Raw genomic sequence first — 17,560 nt, 5'->3', positions numbered from 1 at the left:
GATCGGTGCTGCTAATGTAACTCACAGATAAATGCGCAGACTGGAAACAATTGTAACAAACCCTCAGCTATGGAAAGGTTCCCGGCTGCATAAACGATCATTCACTGACAGCAAGCAGAGACCTTGACCAGGAAGCATTGGACACTAGGAGCTCGTTTCACCACCGAAGTTCATGTTCTTTTAAGTCTTGTGATTTGTGTTGATGTTTTAGCTCCAAATTCTTCAAAATGTTGCAGGAATTTTATATATTTTGTGCAAAATAAAAAATTCTTCCTTGCACCGATCCATTGTTGCTTTTCTCCTGGGAGTGATCCATTGTTGCTTTTCTCCTGGGAGCGATCCATTGTTGCTTTTCTCCTGGGAGCGATCCATTGTTGCTTTTCTTTTGGGAGTGATCCATTGTTGCTTTTCTCCTGGGAGTGATCCATTGTTGCTTTTCTCCTGGGAGCGATCCATTGTTGCTTTTCTCCTGGGAGTGATCCATTGTTGCTTTTCTCCTGGGAGTGATCCATTGTTGCTTTTCTCCTGGGAGTGATCCATTGTTGCTTTTCTCCTGGGAGTGATCCATTGTTGCTTTTCTCCTGGGACCGATCCATTGTTGCTTTTCTCCTGGGAGCGATCCATAGTTGCTTTTCTCCTGGGAGCGATCCATTGTTGCTTTTCTCCTGGGACCGATCCATTATTACTTTTCTCCTGGGAGCGATCCATTGTTGCTTTTCTCCTGGGACCGATCCATTGTTGCTTTTCTCCTGGGAGCGATCCATTGTTGCTTTTCTCCTGGGAGCGATCCATTGTTGCTTTTCTCCTGGGAGCAATCCATTGTTGCTTTTCTCCTTGGACGATTCATTGTTGCTTTTCTCCTGGGAGCGATCCATTGTTGCTTTTCTCCTTGGACAATTCATTGTTGCTTTTCTCCTGGGAGCGATCCATTGTTGCTTTTCTCCTTGGACGATTCATTGTTGCTTTTCTCCTGGGACTGATCCATTGTTGCTTTTCTCCTGGGAGCGATGCATTGTTGCTTTTCTCCTGGGAGCGATTCATTGTTGCTTTTCTCCTGGGAGCGATCCATTGTTGCTTTTCTCCTGGGAGCGATCCATTGTTGCTTTTCTCCTGGGAGCGATCCATTGTTGCTTTTCTCCTGGGAGCGATTCTTTGTTGCTTTTCTCCTTGCACCGATCCATTGTTGCTTTTCTCCTGGGAGCGATCCATTGTTGCTTTTCTCATGGGAGCGATCCATTGTTGCTTTTCTCCTGGGAGCGATCCATTGTTGCTTTTCTCCTGGGAGCGACTCTTTGTTGCTTTTCTCCTGGGAGCGATTCATTGTTGCTTTTCTCCTGGGAGCGATTCTTTGTTGCTTTTCTCCTGGGAGCGATTCTTTGTTGCTTTTCTCCTGGGAGCGATTCTTTGTTGCTTTTCTCCTGGGAGCGATCCATTGTTGCTTTTCTCCTGGGAGCGATCCATTGTTGCTTTTCTCCTGGGAGCGATTCTTTGTTGCTTTTCTCCTGGGAGCGATTCTTTGTTGCTTTTCTCCTGGGAGCGATCCATTGTTGCTTTTCTCCTGGGAGCGATCCATTGTTGCTTTTCTCCTGGGAGCGATTCTTTGTTGCTTTTCTCCTGGGAGCGATCCATTGTTGCTTTTCTCCTGGGAGCGATTCATTGTTGCTTTTCTCCTGGGAGCGATTCTTTGTTGCTTTTCTCCTGGGAGCGATCCATTGTTGCTTTTCTCCTGGGAGCGATCCATTGTTGCTTTTCTCCTGGGAGCGATTCTTTGTTGCTTTTCTCCTGGGAGCGATCCATTGTTGCTTTTCTCCTGGGAGCGATTCATTGTTGCTTTTCTCCTGGGAGCGATTCATTGTTGCTTTTCTCCTGGGAGCGATTCTTTGTTGCTTTTCTCCTGGGAGCGATCCATTGTTGCTTTTCTCCTGGGAGCGATCCATTGTTGCTTTTCTCCTGGGAGCGATCCATTGTTGCTTTTCTCCTGGGAGCGATCCATTGTTGCTTTTCTCCTGGGAGCGATTCTTTGTTGCTTTTCTCCTTGCACCGATCCATTGTTGCTTTTCTCCTGGGAGCGATCCATTGTTGCTTTTCTCCTGGGAGCGATCCATTGTTGATTTTCTCCTGGGAGCGATCCATTGTTGCTTTTCTCCTGGGAGCGATTCTTTGTTGCTTTTCTCCTGGGAGCGACTCTTTGTTGCTTTTCTCCTGGGAGCGACTCTTTGTTGCTTTTCTCCTGGGAGCGATCCATTGTTGCTTTTCTCCTGGGAGCGATCCATTGTTGCTTTTCTCCTGGGAGCGATCCATTGTTGCTTTTCTCCTGGGAGCGATCCATTGTTGCTTTTCTCCTGGGAGCGATCCATTGTTGCTTTTCTCCTGGGAGCGATCCATTGTTGCTTTTCTCCTGGGAGCGATTCATTGTTGCTTTTCTCCTGGGAGCGATTCTTTGTTGCTTTTCTCCTGGGAGCGATCCATTGTTGCTTTTCTCCTGGGAGCGATCCATTGTTGCTTTTCTCCTGGGAGCGATCCATTGTTGCTTTTCTCCTGGGAGCGATCCATTGTTGCTTTTCTCCTGGGAGCGATCCATTGTTGCTTTTCCACCAATATTTTTCTAGTTTGTCGTTTTTTTGACATTGTCTGACTTTTGGCAGCTCCAATCTCCGTCCACAGGAGAAAAAAAAAATAACCGTCAAGAAGAAAAAGGCGCAAATGAAAAACAGGCGAAAAGCAACAACAAACAGACAATAATGGAGCGAGTAATGAAGCGGCCCCAACGTCTGTTAGGAATTTACAGAACTTTTCACTACGGGACTGGACTTGATGTGCCGGAGACTCGGCGCCGATCCATTCCAGTCACTAATTGCTTCCATACACGCGGAGCTCGGCCCCGGACGGTTCTCGGATGACATCTTGTGAGGATTTCATGTATGTTCCACATTATCGTCTCTTCACTGTTCAGAAAGTTCCATGTTCCACAATGAAAGAGTTAAAGAGCAGCCGAGCTCTGCTGCATCAGGGCAGGGTGTAGTGACGAGCTCTGCTGCATCAGGGCAGGGTGTAGTGACGAGCTCTGCTGCATCAGGGCAGGGTGTAGTGACGAGCTCTGCTGCATCAGGGCATGGTGTAGTGAGGAGCTCTGCTGCATCAGGGCAGGGTGTAGTGAGGAGCTCTGCTGCATCAGGGCAGGGTGTAGTGAGGAGCTTTGCTGCATCAGGGCAGGGTGTAGTGACGAGCTCTGCTGCATCAGGGCAGGGTGTAGTGACGAGCTCTGCTGCATCAGGGCAGGGTGTAGTGTCAAGCTCTGCTGCATCAGGGCAGGGTGTAGTGAGGAGCTCTGCTGCATCAGGGCAGGGTGTAGTGAGGAGCTCTGCTGCATCAGGGCAGGGTGTAGTGAGGAGCTCTGCTGCATCAGGGCAGGGTGTAGTGACGAGCTCTGCTGCATCAGGGCAGGGTGTAGTGTCAAGCTCTGCTGCATCAGGGCAGGGTGTAGTGACGAGCTCTGCTGCATCAGGGCAGGGTGTAGTGAGGAGCTCTGCTGCACCAGGGCAGGGTGTAGTGAGGAGCTCTGCTGCATCAGGGCAGGGTGTAGTGAGGAGCTCTGCTGCATCAGGGCAGGGTGTAGTGTCAAGCTCTGCTGCATCAGGGCAGGGTGTAGTGACGAGCTCTGCTGCATCAGGGCAGGGTGTAGTGAGGAGCTCTGCTGCACCAGGGCAGGGTGTAGTGAGGAGCTCTGCTGCACCAGGGCAGGGTGTAGTGAGGAGCTCTGCTGCATCAGGGCAGGGTGTAGTGACGAGCTCTGCTGCATCAGGGCAGGGTGTAGTGTCAAGCTCTGCTGCATCAGGGCAGGGTGTAGTGACGAGCTCTGCTGCATCAGGGCAGGGTGTAGTGAGGATCTCTGCTGCACCAGGGCAGGGTGTAGTGAGGAGCTCTGCTGCACCAGGGCAGGGTGTAGTGAGGAGCTCTGCTGCATCAGGGCAGGGTGTAGTGTCAAGCTCTGCTGCATCAGGGCAGGGTGTAGTGTCAAGCTCTGCTGCATCAGGGCAGGGTGTAGTGTCAAGCTCTGCTGCATCAGGGCAGGGTGTAGTGAGGAGCTCTGCTGCATCAGGGCAGGGTGTAGTGTCAAGCTCTGCTGCATCAGGGCAGGGTGTAGTGTCAAGCTCTGCTGCATCACGGCAGGGTGTAGTGACGAGCTCTGCTACATCAGGGCAGGGTGTAGTGACGAGCTCTGCTACATCAGGGCAGGGTGTAGTGAGGAGCTCTGCTGCATCAGGGCAGGGTGTAGTGAGGAGCTCTGCTGCATCAGGGCAGGGTGTAGTGAGGAGCTCTGCTGCATCAGGGCAGGGTGTAGTGACGAGCTCTGCTGCATCAGGGCAGGGTGTAGTGAGGAGCTCTGCTGCATCAGGGCAGGGTGTAGTGACGAGCTCTGCTGCATCAGGGCAGGGTGTAGTGACGAGCTCTGCTGCATCAGGGCAGGGTGTAGTGAGGAGCTCTGCTGCATCAGGGCAGGGTGTAGTGACGAGCTCTGCTGCATCAGGGCAGGGTGTAGTGACGAGCTCTGCTGCATCAGGGCAGGGTGTAGTGACGAGCTCTGCTGCATCAGGGCAGGGTGTAGTGACGAGCTCTGCTGCATCAGGGCAGGGTGTAGTGAGGAGCTCTGCTGCATCAGGGCAGGGTGTAGTGAGGAGCTCTGCTGCATCAGGGCAGGGTGTAGTGAGGAGCTCTGCTGCATCAGGGCAGGGTGTAGTGACGAGCTCTGCTGCATCAGGGCAGGGTGTAGTGAGGAGCTCTGCTGCATCAGGGCAGGGTGTAGTGACGAGCTCTGCTGCATCAGGGCAGGGTGTAGTGACGAGCTCTGCTACATCAGGGCAGGGTGTAGTGACGAGCTCTGCTGCATCAGGGCAGGGTGTAGTGACGAGCTCTGCTGCATCAGGGCAGGGTGTAGTGAGGAGCTCTGCTGCATCAGGGCAGGGTGTAGTGAGGAGCTCTGCTGCATCAGGGCAGGGTGTAGTGACGAGCTCTGCTGCATCAGGGCAGGGTGTAGTGAGGAGCTCTGCTGCATCAGGGCAGGGTGTAGTGAGGAGCTCTGCTGCATCAGGGCAGGGTGTAGTGAGGAGCTCTGCTGCATCAGGGCAGGGTGTAGTGAGGAGCTCTGCTGCATCAGGGCAGGGTGTAGTGAGGAGCTCTGCTGCATCAGGGCAGGGTGTAGTGAGGAGCTCTGCTGCATCAGGGCAGAGTGTAGTGAGGAGCTCTGCTGCATCAGGGCAGGGTGTAGTGAGGAGCTCTGCTGCATCAGGGCAGGGTGTAGTGACGAGCTCTGCTACATCAGGGCAGGGTGTAGTGACGGGCTCTGCTGCATCAGGGCAGGGTGTAGTGACGAGCTCTGCTACATCAGGGCAGGGTGTAGTGACGGGCTCTGCTGCATCAGGGCAGGGTGTAGTGACGGGCTCTGCTGCATCAGGGCAGGGTGTAGTGACGAGCTGTGCTGCATCAGGGCAGGGTGTAGTGAGGAGCTCTGCTGCATCAGGGCAGTGTGTAGTGACGAGCTCTGCTGCACCAGGGCAGGGTGTAGTGAGGAGCTCTGCTGCATCAGGGCAGGGTGTAGTGAGGAGCTCTGCTGCACCAGGGCAGGGTGTAGTGACGAGCTCTGCTGCATCAGGGCAGGGTGTAGTGAGGAGCTCTGCTGCATCAGGGCAGTGTGTAGTGACGAGCTCTGCTGCATCAGGGCAGGGTGTAGTGACGAGCTCTGCTACATCAGGGCAGGGTGTAGTGACGAGCTCTGCTACATCAGGGCAGGGTGTAGTGACGAGCTCTGCTGCATCAGGGCAGGGTGTAGTGACGAGCTCTGCTGCATCAGGGCAGGGTGTAGTGAGGAGCTCTGCTGCATCAGGGCAGGGTGTAGTGAGGAGCTCTGCTGCATCAGGGCAGGGTGTAGTGAGGAGCTCTGCTGCATCAGGGCAGTGTGTAGTGACAAGCTCTGCTGCATCAGGGCAGGGTGTAGTGACGAGCTCTGCTGCATCAGGGCAGTGTGTAGTGACGAGCTCTGCTGCATCAGGGCAGGGCGTAGTGAAGAGCTCTGCTGCATCAGGGCAGTGTGTAGTGAGGAGCTCTGCTGCATCAGGGCAGTGTGTAGTGTCAAGCTCTGCTGCATCAGGGCAGGGTGTAGTGTCAAGCTCTGCTGCATCAGGGCAGGGTGTAGTGAGGAGCTCTGCTGCATCAGGGCAGGGTGTAGTGTCAAGCTCTGCTGCATCAGGGCAGGGTGTAGTGACGAGCTCTGCTGCATCAGGGCAGGGTGTAGTGTCAAGCTCTGCTGCATCAGGGCAGGGTGTAGTGAGGAGCTCTGCTGCATCAGGGCAGGGTGTAGTGACGAGCTCTGCTGCATCAGGGCAGGGTGTAGTGACGAGCTCTGCTGCATCAGGGCAGGGTGTAGTGTCAAGCTCTGCTGCATCAGGGCAGGGTGTAGTGAGGAGCTCTGCTGCATCAGGGCAGGGTGTAGTGAGGAGCTCTGCTGCATCAGGGCAGGGTGTAGTGAGGAGCTCTGCTGCATCAGGGCAGGGTGTAGTGAGGAGCTCTGCTGCATCAGGGCAGGGTGTAGTGACGAGCTCTGCTGCATCAGGGCAGGGTGTAGTGACGAGCTCTGCTGCATCAGGGCAGGGTGTAGTGACGAGCTCTGCTGCATCAGGGCAGGGTGTAGTGACGAGCTCTGCTGCATCAGGGCAGGGTGTAGTGAGGAGCTCTGCTGCATCAGGGCAGGGTGTAGTGAGGAGCTCTGCTGCATCAGGGCAGTGTGTAGTGAGGAGCTCTGCTGCATCAGGGCAGGGTGTAGTGAGGAGCTCTGCTGCATCAGGGCAGGGTGTAGTGAGGAGCTCTGCTGCATCAGGGCAGGGTGTAGTGACGAGCTCTGCTACATCAGGGCAGGGTGTAGTGACGAGCTCTGCTGCATCAGGGCAGGGTGTAGTGAGGAGCTCTGCTGCATCAGGGCAGGGTGTAGTGAGGAGCTCTGCTGCATCAGGGCAGGGTGTAGTGACGAGCTCTGCTGCATCAGGGCAGGGTGTAGTGAGGAGCTCTGCTGCATCAGGGCAGGGTGTAGTGAGGAGCTCTGCTGCATCAGGGCAGGGTGTAGTGAGGAGCTCTGCTGCATCAGGGCAGGGTGTAGTGAGGAGCTCTGCTGCATCAGGGCAGGGTGTAGTGAGGAGCTCTGCTGCATCAGGGCAGGGTGTAGTGAGGAGCTCTGCTGCATCAGGGCAGAGTGTAGTGAGGAGCTCTGCTGCATCAGGGCAGGGTGTAGTGAGGAGCTCTGCTGCATCAGGGCAGGGTGTAGTGACGAGCTCTGCTACATCAGGGCAGGGTGTAGTGACGGGCTCTGCTGCATCAGGGCAGGGTGTAGTGACGAGCTCTGCTACATCAGGGCAGGGTGTAGTGACGGGCTCTGCTGCATCAGGGCAGGGTGTAGTGACGGGCTCTGCTGCATCAGGGCAGGGTGTAGTGACGAGCTGTGCTGCATCAGGGCAGGGTGTAGTGAGGAGCTCTGCTGCATCAGGGCAGTGTGTAGTGACGAGCTCTGCTGCACCAGGGCAGGGTGTAGTGAGGAGCTCTGCTGCATCAGGGCAGGGTGTAGTGAGGAGCTCTGCTGCATCAGGGCAGGGTGTAGTGAGGAGCTCTGCTGCACCAGGGCAGGGTGTAGTGACGAGCTCTGCTGCATCAGGGCAGGGTGTAGTGAGGAGCTCTGCTGCATCAGGGCAGTGTGTAGTGACGAGCTCTGCTGCATCAGGGCAGGGTGTAGTGACGAGCTCTGCTACATCAGGGCAGGGTGTAGTGACGAGCTCTGCTACATCAGGGCAGGGTGTAGTGACGAGCTCTGCTGCATCAGGGCAGGGTGTAGTGACGAGCTCTGCTGCATCAGGGCAGGGTGTAGTGAGGAGCTCTGCTGCATCAGGGCAGGGTGTAGTGACGAGCTCTGCTACATCAGGGCAGGGTGTAGTGACGAGCTCTGCTGCATCAGGGCAGGGTGTAGTGAGGAGCTCTGCTACATCAGGGCAGGGTGTAGTGACGAGCTCTGCTGCATCAGGGCAGGGTGTAGTGACGAGCTCTGCTGCATCAGGGCAGGGTGTAGTGAGGAGCTCTGCTGCATCAGGGCAGGGTGTAGTGAGGAGCTCTGCTGCATCAGGGCAGGGTGTAGTGAGGAGCTCTGCTGCATCAGGGCAGGGTGTAGTGAGGAGCTCTGCTGCATCAGGGCAGGGTGTAGTGAGGAGCTCTGCTGCATCAGGGCAGGGTGTAGTGACGAGCTCTGCTGCATCAGGGCAGGGTGTAGTGAGGAGCTCTGCTGCATCAGGGCAGGGTGTAGTGAGGAGCTCTGCTGCATCAGGGCAGGGTGTAGTGAGGAGCTCTGCTGCATCAGGGCAGGGTGTAGTGAGGAGCTCTGCTGCATCAGGGCAGGGTGTAGTGAGGAGCTCTGCTGCATCAGGGCAGGGTGTAGTGAGGAGCTCTGCTGCATCAGGGCAGAGTGTAGTGAGGAGCTCTGCTGCATCAGGGCAGGGTGTAGTGAGGAGCTCTGCTGCATCAGGGCAGGGTGTAGTGACGAGCTCTGCTACATCAGGGCAGGGTGTAGTGACGGGCTCTGCTGCATCAGGGCAGGGTGTAGTGACGAGCTCTGCTACATCAGGGCAGGGTGTAGTGACGGGCTCTGCTGCATCAGGGCAGGGTGTAGTGACGGGCTCTGCTGCATCAGGGCAGGGTGTAGTGACGAGCTGTGCTGCATCAGGGCAGGGTGTAGTGAGGAGCTCTGCTGCATCAGGGCAGTGTGTAGTGACGAGCTCTGCTGCACCAGGGCAGGGTGTAGTGAGGAGCTCTGCTGCATCAGGGCAGGGTGTAGTGAGGAGCTCTGCTGCACCAGGGCAGGGTGTAGTGAGGAGCTCTGCTGCATCAGGGCAGGGTGTAGTGACGAGCTCTGCTGCATCAGGGCAGGGTGTAGTGAGGAGCTCTGCTGCATCAGGGCAGTGTGTAGTGACGAGCTCTGCTGCATCAGGGCAGGGTGTAGTGAGGAGCTCTGCTACATCAGGGCAGGGTGTAGTGACGAGCTCTGCTACATCAGGGCAGGGTGTAGTGACGAGCTCTGCTGCATCAGGGCAGGGTGTAGTGAGGAGCTCTGCTGCATCAGGGCAGGGTGTAGTGAGGAGCTCTGCTGCATCAGGGCAGGGTGTAGTGACGAGCTCTGCTGCATCAGGGCAGGGTGTAGTGACGAGCTCTGCTGCATCAGGGCAGGGTGTAGTGAGGAGCTCTGCTGCATCAGGGCAGGGTGTAGTGACGAGCTCTGCTGCATCAGGGCAGGGTGTAGTGAGGAGCTCTGCTGCATCAGGGCAGGGTGTAGTGACGGATCAGGAAGGCAGCAGTGAGGGAGGAGCAGACACCGGTCACAGGACAGAGAGAGGCGGCAGCAGATAAACAAACATGGAGGCCAGGAGGCAAAGGGAGGCAGAGAGGCCGCAGCCTCACACCTCACTGAGGACAACGCAAGCACAGACTGAGCCCCAAAGGAAGAGGGTGAAAAGGAGGCCACGGAGAGAGCGAGCGGCCAGACCCAGCCAGAGCGCCGAGCCGGTGAGGTGAGAGCCCAGGGGCTACAGCGAGAGTGTACACCGGAGGTGACGAAGACAGACAGCTGCGAAATATGTAATCCGTGTTCTAAAAGAGCACTGTCTGCTTCACCGCCGGCATAGCCGCCCTGTCCCGCTCCACCGCCGGCATAGCCGCCCTGTCCCGCTCCACCGCCGGCATAGCCGCCCTGTCCCGCTCCACCGCCGGCATAGCCGCCCTGTCTTGCTCCACCGCCGGCATAGCCACCCTCTCCTGCTCCACCGCCGGCATAGCCTCCCTGTGCTGCTCCACCGCCGGCATAGCCTCCCTGTGCTGCTCCACCGCCGGCATAGCCTCCCTGTGCTGCTCCACCGCCGGCATAGCCTCCCTGTCCTGCTCCACCGCCGACATAGCCACCCTCTCCTGCTCCACCACCGACATAGCCGCCCTCTCCTGCTCCACCACCGACATAGCCGCCCTCTCCTGCTCCACCGCCGACATAGCCGCCCTCTCCTGCTCCACCGCCGACATAGCCACCCTGTCCTGCTCCACCGCCGGCATAGCCACCCTGTCCTGCTCCACCGCCGGCATAGCCTCCCTGTGCTGCTCCACCGCCGGCATAGCCACCCTGTCCTGCTCCACCGCCGGCATAGCCGCCCTGTCCTGCTCCACCGCCGGCATAGCCACCCTCTCCTGCTCCACCCCCGACATAGCCACCCTCTCCTGCTCCACCACCGACATAGCCGCCCTCTCCTGCTCCACCACCGACATAGCCGCCCTCTCCTGCTCCACCGCCGGCATAGCCTCCCTCTCCTGCTCCACCGCCGGCATAGCCACCCTGTCCTGCTCCACCGCCGGCATAGCCACCCTGTCCTGCTCCATTGCTGGCATAGCCGCCCTCTCCTGCTCCACCACCGCAAAGCTCGATCACTGGTGCCCTGCTCGATCATCGGCATAGCCACCCTGTCCTGCTAAATTGCAAATGTAGCTGCATAGCCAATTGCCTATAGTGACTGCATTGAATTATCTGTTTTCCCTTCAGTAATGACCCTCCGCAGCCTTCAGATGGTGCCATTGGCTTCCAGATCCTAGCAGAGGACATCACCTGCTCAGTGTGCCTTGATGACCTGCAGAATCCAGTGTCCATCACCTGCGGGCACACCTTCTGCCGAAACTGCATTACCACACACTGGAGCACCCCACACCCAGAGGGTTACCTCTGCCCCGAGTGCAGGACGCAGTGTGCCCGAAATCAGATTGCACCCGACTATCGCCTGATGAACCTCATCGCCAAGATCCAAAAGGGAATCGAGGAGAAAACCATTGAGCAGGTAACGATATGACCACCGGGATAAATAAATCAGGAAAAACGGAGACCTTGGTGGTACCAGCATCCATTACTCCACAGGAATGTCTCCAACATCTGGATCAAGGTTACCCGATGCAGCTGGTGTGGACGGATGGCAATGGCCGCGTACACCTGGATGATTCGGTGGTGAACGACTGCTTCATGAACAGCTATCTGTCTAATTATCCCGTCTACCTGCTCTGCATCATTGGAGAAAAGCGGCGCGGGAAGTCATTCCTGATGAATTACATCTTGAGGGCTTTGGAGAGTCAGGTAAAAGGAAGCCGAGGGGCCACAAAGTTATGAGGCTCAGGTCATATTCTAACAAAGTTATTACAAGTGTTCGTTACATTCTGGGATAACAGGCACCCCGTGATTTCCATGGACGTTAGTAGATGTCCACTGGTATCTTCTCCATGAGACTCTCTCCAACAATTGACGTGCCAATCAGCGTCCCTCTAGGGCATCAGCTTTAATAGGGGCCTTGGTAGCTCTTACATAGGGACTGATGGGTGACGAGTTTGGTTGTGGCCCACCGAGAGATTAGACCCTTTATTTGGTTGTCTTCTAATCTGAAGGATCCAATAGCTTCACTTGATATTATCAGTTTTCTTTATAACTTCTTGTAGGAGAAGGGCGAGGAGTTCAGTCTTGGCGCGAATGATGAGCCCCTCCAAGGCTTTGACTGGAGATGTGGCATTGACAGCACAACGAAGGGCATCTGGATCTGGAACAGACCCTTCATCTTGGGCCAGAACGGAGAGAAGGTGAGATCATGGATCACATTCCAAGCAGGGCATCCGTCTCATCTGAGATTCCTGCTCCTTCATATATTTCTGGGAATTTTTCTGCTCCTTACTGACCTTATTCTGTTCCCCTAGGTTGTGGTCTATGTTTTGGACACAGAGGGGTCGCTGGATATCGAGGGTGACCGGGAGAGCTGCATTAAGCTTTCGGCGTTGTCCATGCTCCTCAGCTCCCATTTGGTGAGGAGTCTCCTATTGTCTATAGATCTTATTGTGTCTGATACAGAAGATGAGGGACTCAACAAATAATCTGTTGTATCTTCCAGGTTTTCAATGTGGCCGGAAGTTTGAAGGAGACAGAACTGGACTATATGGAGGTGAGTGTTGTATGGGCATTTGGCCGATCACCTGTCTACAATGCCTTCAGCCATACAGGTGGACCTCATCAGCATTGGGGTGAGATTTATACAGTAATGTCCTGATTCAACGCGTTTCTGTAGGAATCATTAGAGTGTATAGGTTCTTGCATGGTTGTTACCTGGATGTAGGACTGACTAGTGACAGAATTATTTTTTGGTGCTCTGAATATACAGAGGTGAGACTGAGGACTCGTAGGTTCCTCCGAATCCTGGTATATTCCATATCAAGTCTTCAAATATATATTGGAAATCTGGTATCCATGTCTTCAAGGAGACTGGAGGGATGCAACTGGGTCCTGAGGCCTCTTAAAGAGTAGACTAGAGATTAGAGAGGTATGATGGCTTCTTGTTGATGTTTGAAGGCAGTCATGAAGTTGTTACCGTATGGGTGATCTAAAGAGGAATGTGACTGACATTTAGAGATGTACGACAATGGATCCTGATATACAGTATTAGTCACTCTACAAGGCTGCTGAACCGGTTTGCTATGTCTGGTTGGTAATGGACACATATTTTGGATACCTGAGGAACAGGATCTACTGGCAGACAGAACTGGAGAATATCATTACTGGACCAGATTTGGATGAGTATGAAGATTGGGACTTTCACTTTCTATTATAAGATCTGCTATGAAGTAAGTCATGTGTAGCTGATATACTCCAGATGAGATTGTGAGGTCTGTCAGGATTAGTGTGAAAAGGTGACTTCTCAAAAAGTTTATCGCCCCCATACAATGGCTTACATAGGTTAGATCATAAGGTCCATTGGGGCAGATATGAAGATTGGGCTTCTCCAATAGGTCGTCACCCCCCATAAAATGGCTTCCATTGGTCAGGTTGTGTGAGGTTAGTCAGGACAGGTTTGAACATTGGGTTCCAATATGTTGTGTTCTCCATAAATTGGCTTACGTAAGTTTGATCGTGAGGTCTATCGGGACTTGGGTAAAGACCGGGTTCCCAGGTTGTGTTCTCCATAATAGGTCTTTATATTGAGTAGACTCTGACAATGAGACAGGTATAAATATGTTTCGAGTGCAACATTCCAGTAATGATGATCAATAATGATACAATCCATGTCCTTCCAGATGTATCTCCACATGGGAGAGGAGTTTGGTTCTCAGCGGTTGCAGGTAGGTCCTCCTGACTTGTCTTCCTCCAGGAGATGATGGATAATCATGGAGCGATTGACATACAAGGTTTTTGTAGGCTCTGTATCTCCATGTCTCCTATTATTGATGTTCCATGTTTTCTGCTCCCTTCTGTACGTTGTTTCAGTTCCTGGACATTTTAATCAGAGACTGGCACGACTCCAGCAATTGCGGAAGAGACGCGGCTCGGTTTTACATCAGCCGGGAAATCGAGGTATGAAAATCCATGGTGGTATCTTCCAAACATCTCAGTCTACATGAGTTGGACTTTTCAGAGCATTGACCATAGTGGTAGTTCATACACCGTGGTCCATGAGAACTGCTGGCCATCTTAGCTGACCATCTCCTCTACTGACCAAACCATCCTTTGTCCCGATGCTACAGACTTCCTCCTCCTGCTTTTCCCTCCATGTTTTCGGAATATGAGTTTTGATTTATCTGTTCTTACATCCATGTTAGAAACTTCAGAAAGGCCACAGTTACCCCAAAGTTTTATGGGGTCTGAAGAGCAGTCACACTCGCTGCTTCCTCCTGCCACATCCAGGCAAAGGCATCACTGGAGAAGGCCAAGGAAGACTCCAAGGTGAGGTCCTCCGACATGGAGGAGAAATGTTTGCTTGTCAGAAATGCCTCAAAATTTTTGAACCATGATGCTTTTCTACCAAAGACTTGGCAGATGACTATCCTGTTTTAAGGGTGCCGCAGAGTGGGGGATAGCTTGAAGCTTCATAACCTACCACCTGCAACTTCTTCCTGATAGATATGGACGAGGATTTCCAGGAAAATCTGAGGATGTACGTGGCAGACGTGGTGCGGGGTGTGTGGCACCGGATTAAGATGGATATGATGGGAGAAGTGTTAACCTGCGGTCACATTCCCTCCATGTTACAGGTAAAGTTGGAGGTTGTCTTATTATTGTTCCATAGTTAACACCTACCGAAGTGTGTGTTGTAGATGGGTGGTGAAAGCTATAGAGGCGGGCAGGAGTGACAGCAGAGTGTGGTGTAGAGGCGGGCAGGAGTGACAGCAGAGTGTGGTGTAGAGGCGGGCAGGAGTGACAGCAGAGTGTGGTATGGAGGCGGGCAGGAGTGACAGCAGAGTGTGGTATGGAGGCGGGCAGGAGTGACAGCAGAGTGTGGTATGGAGGCGAGCAGGAGTGACAGCAGAGTGTGGTGTACAGGCGGGCAGGAGTGACAGCAGAGTGTGGTGTACAGGCGGGCAGGAGTGACAGCAGAGTGTGGTGTACAGGCGAGCAGGAGTGACAGCAGAGTGTGGTATAGGGGCGGGCAGGAGTGACAGCAGAGTGTGGTGTACAGGCGAGCAGGAGTGACAGCAGAGTGTGGTATAGGGGCAGGCAGGAGTGACAGCAGAGTGTAGTGTAAAGGTGAGCAGGAGTGACAGCAGCGTGTGGTGTAGAGGCGGGCAGGAGTGACAGCAGCGTGTGGTGTAGAGGCGGGCAGGAGTGACAGCAGCGTGTGGTGTAGAGGCGGGCAGGAGTGACAGCAGCGTGTGGTGTAGAGGCGGGCAGGAGTGACAGCAGCGTGTGGTGTAGAGGCGGGCAGGAGTGACAGCAGAGTGTGGTGTAGAGGCGGGCAGGAGTGACAGCAGAGTGTGGTGTAGAGGCGGGCAGGAGTGACAGCAGAGTGTGGTGTAGAGGCGGGCAGGAGTGACAGCAGAGTGTGGTGTAGAGGCGGGCAGGAGTGACAGCAGCGTGTGGTGTAGAGGCGGGCAGGAGTGACAGCAGCGTGTGGTGTAGAGGCGGGCAGGAGTGACAGCAGCGTGTGGTGTAGAGGCGGGCAGGAGTGACAGCAGCGTGTGGTGTAGAGGCGGGCAGGAGTGACAGCAGCGTGTGGTGTAGAGGCGGGCAGGAGTGACAGCAGCGTGTGGTGTAGAGGCGGGCAGGAGTGACAGCAGCGTGTGGTGTAGAGGCGGGCAGGAGTGACAGCAGCGTGTGGTGTAGAGGCGGGCAGGAGTGACAGCAGCGTGTGGTGTAGAGGCGGGCAGGAGTGACAGCAGGGGTGTTGTGTAGGGACTCTTCAGTTACACAGCAGGTGAAATAAGTATTGAACACGTCCCCAATTTTCTAAGTACTTATATGTCACCCGCTGTGTATATTGTGGGACCGTTATGTGTTCAGATTGTAATTTACTGATTAAATCTCTAATGACCGGTTTTCCTTTAGGTCTTTGTTGATGTTCTAGAGCATCAAAAATATGGCTTCTCTACCCCAATGGAGGTGAGTGATGTCCTCTCACTGGATGCAAGAGCTGTGGAAAGATGGGACCTTCTACCATGATCTCAGACTCTCGGCTCTGGCTAATTATCGGAGGATCTCATAGACCATAAATATCTAAGTCTATAGAACACTGCCCATCCTCGCTGTGTCTTCACCGATGTCCATTCTTCACCCCACAGATGTTTTATGCCATCAAAAACCAAAAGATCCTTGAAAGCACCAAAGATGAACTCCAGGAATTCCTGAAGAGTCAGGTGAGTCACATCTAGAGATGCGAAACGCGCTTCACTGGTGGAGACCTAAGACCAGATGAAACCATGTAACCTATCGGCATGTAGGTCCTAACCCTGTAGGTTGGTCTCATGGATGGTGGACCTTGGTCATGAGTCTCATTGTGTGCTCCTCTCTTCTCTCCGTAGCCCTATCACCTCCTGCCATCAACGATGAGGACCCTGGTCTCGGAGAAATCTGCAGAACTGACAGCAAAGTTCAAAGACTCCCTCCTGGGTCCCGACCCATCTCATCACCGTGCGCTGCAGGCGGAGCTGACGTCTCATCTCCAGGAGGAGCAGGAGAAGTTCTGCTCCGGTTACACCACACGGTTCACATGTAATGCCGTCACGCTGGGCGTCACTGCCGGTCTTGGAATATATGGGGTGGTCGGGGCCGCTGCGGCCAGGGGGACTGTCGTCATGGCACAGCCGGCGGTGGTGGCAGTAGAGAAGACGGTGGCTACGGAGGTGGCAACAACAACTATCGCACTGCTGAAGACCGGCTTTTCTGCAATCGTGAGCCGATTTTTACGTTGACCCTACAACATGGCCTCTTCTTCATTGTAGGGTCACTGGTTTCTCTCTCTGGGGCAGGGTCCTAATAATACAACAGAATGAACCCCAATATCCCCAATCACAAGAGTGCTCACATTTAGGACTGGAAAATTATTAACCCCATCTATTACATAGCCAAAAACGGGGGGCATCTCCCTTGTGAGCCCCCTTTTTAGGAAATGATCTCCCGGGTGGCCAGACTGGTCTGCTTTGCCCCATGTTTGCAGCTTTCGACAGTTTGTATCCAAATTTTTGGGAATAGTTGCACCCCGTTTCACAGTGATCGCATCCCTCCTGGGAATTCTCCACCCCCCCCATGTTCCCCCCCACCCCCAAAATTCCAGGGGGCATGACACTTTCCTGAGTCGTTGGATTCCGGAGATTTGCTAATGTATTGGGGGCTCCTCTTTTGGGGGGCAGGAGGCATTTATGACTCGGAAAACCCAAGAAAGTGGAAGAAAAGTCGTTCTGCCCCGAGGAATCGATGAAGAAAGGCATAAGACGCACATATGTGAGGGGTCCGGGAGGAAACGGACCCCCGAGGACGATTCCATTCTTAGGGTCATTGTATTACTGAGGGGTCTTGTAATTATGATACAGATCCAAAAATATGGCCACGATTTGACCCTATACGATGAGCCATTACTGTGTATGTGTCTCTAAATACATCCGGAGCTGTAATCATAATTCTGCCAATTCCAACACCAATAACCTGACAGATTTACAGCTGCTTTTTGTTGCAAACTATACTCTTGTAAATCAACACAGACGCACTGTGAATGCAGCTCCGGCAGAAAATGGAGCATAAAAATCTGATCTGAATTTAGAAAAAAAACTTCCAAAATTGTGGTAGAATTAGAACGCAGTTTTGTTTTTCAGGTAATTTCTGTGATAATTTTGTGAAAGTCATCAAATAAAAGATTCAAATTGTGCGCAGCGCCCCCCGGTGATTGTTCCTGGTCCCCTCCTCTGATGACGCCTCCCCTCCCCCCACCATACACTGTAGGAGACGTCTCAGATGGAGATTTCCAGGAGGCAAAACATCTCCGGAGCTGAAATGTGCAAGATCTGCACTAACCTCACTCAGGAGCAGTGATTACATCTGTGCCCCCCCCCCCCTCCCCCCCCCATTATCTACCAGATAACACATTCCTCACATGTCATGTTTCCCATCCAAGTCAGGATCCTGCCCAAAAAGACAAAACCATAGAATTCACTAATGTGCTGAACTCCAACTGCAGCCAGAAAGCCGCAAGGATCATTACCGGTGCGT

General features: G+C 53.9%; 1 protein-coding gene across 1 annotated transcript; it reads left to right on the top strand.

Annotated features, from left to right (window-relative positions):
* Positions 1–9,287: 9,287 nt before the first annotated feature.
* LOC142245705 (RING finger protein 112-like) lies at positions 9,288–17,219 on the top strand. The gene is made up of 13 exons (XM_075318644.1): positions 9,288–9,593; positions 10,607–10,895; positions 10,973–11,185; positions 11,542–11,679; positions 11,794–11,898; positions 11,985–12,035; positions 13,162–13,206; positions 13,352–13,438; positions 13,684–13,807; positions 13,985–14,115; positions 15,407–15,460; positions 15,640–15,714; positions 15,880–17,219. Exons 1-13 carry the CDS (start codon positions 9,439–9,441, stop codon positions 16,267–16,269), a joined length of 1,857 nt encoding a protein of 618 aa, XP_075174759.1. The 5' UTR covers positions 9,288–9,438; the 3' UTR covers positions 16,270–17,219.
* The last annotated feature ends 341 nt before the right edge of the window (positions 17,220–17,560 follow it).

The sequence above is a fragment of the Anomaloglossus baeobatrachus genome, chromosome 7 (assembly GCF_048569485.1).
Source record: "Anomaloglossus baeobatrachus isolate aAnoBae1 chromosome 7, aAnoBae1.hap1, whole genome shotgun sequence".
Lineage (NCBI taxonomy): Eukaryota > Metazoa > Chordata > Amphibia > Anura > Aromobatidae > Anomaloglossus > Anomaloglossus baeobatrachus.
Note: the sequence above shows the minus strand (reverse complement) of the source record. Positions and strands in the feature narration are given on the sequence as shown.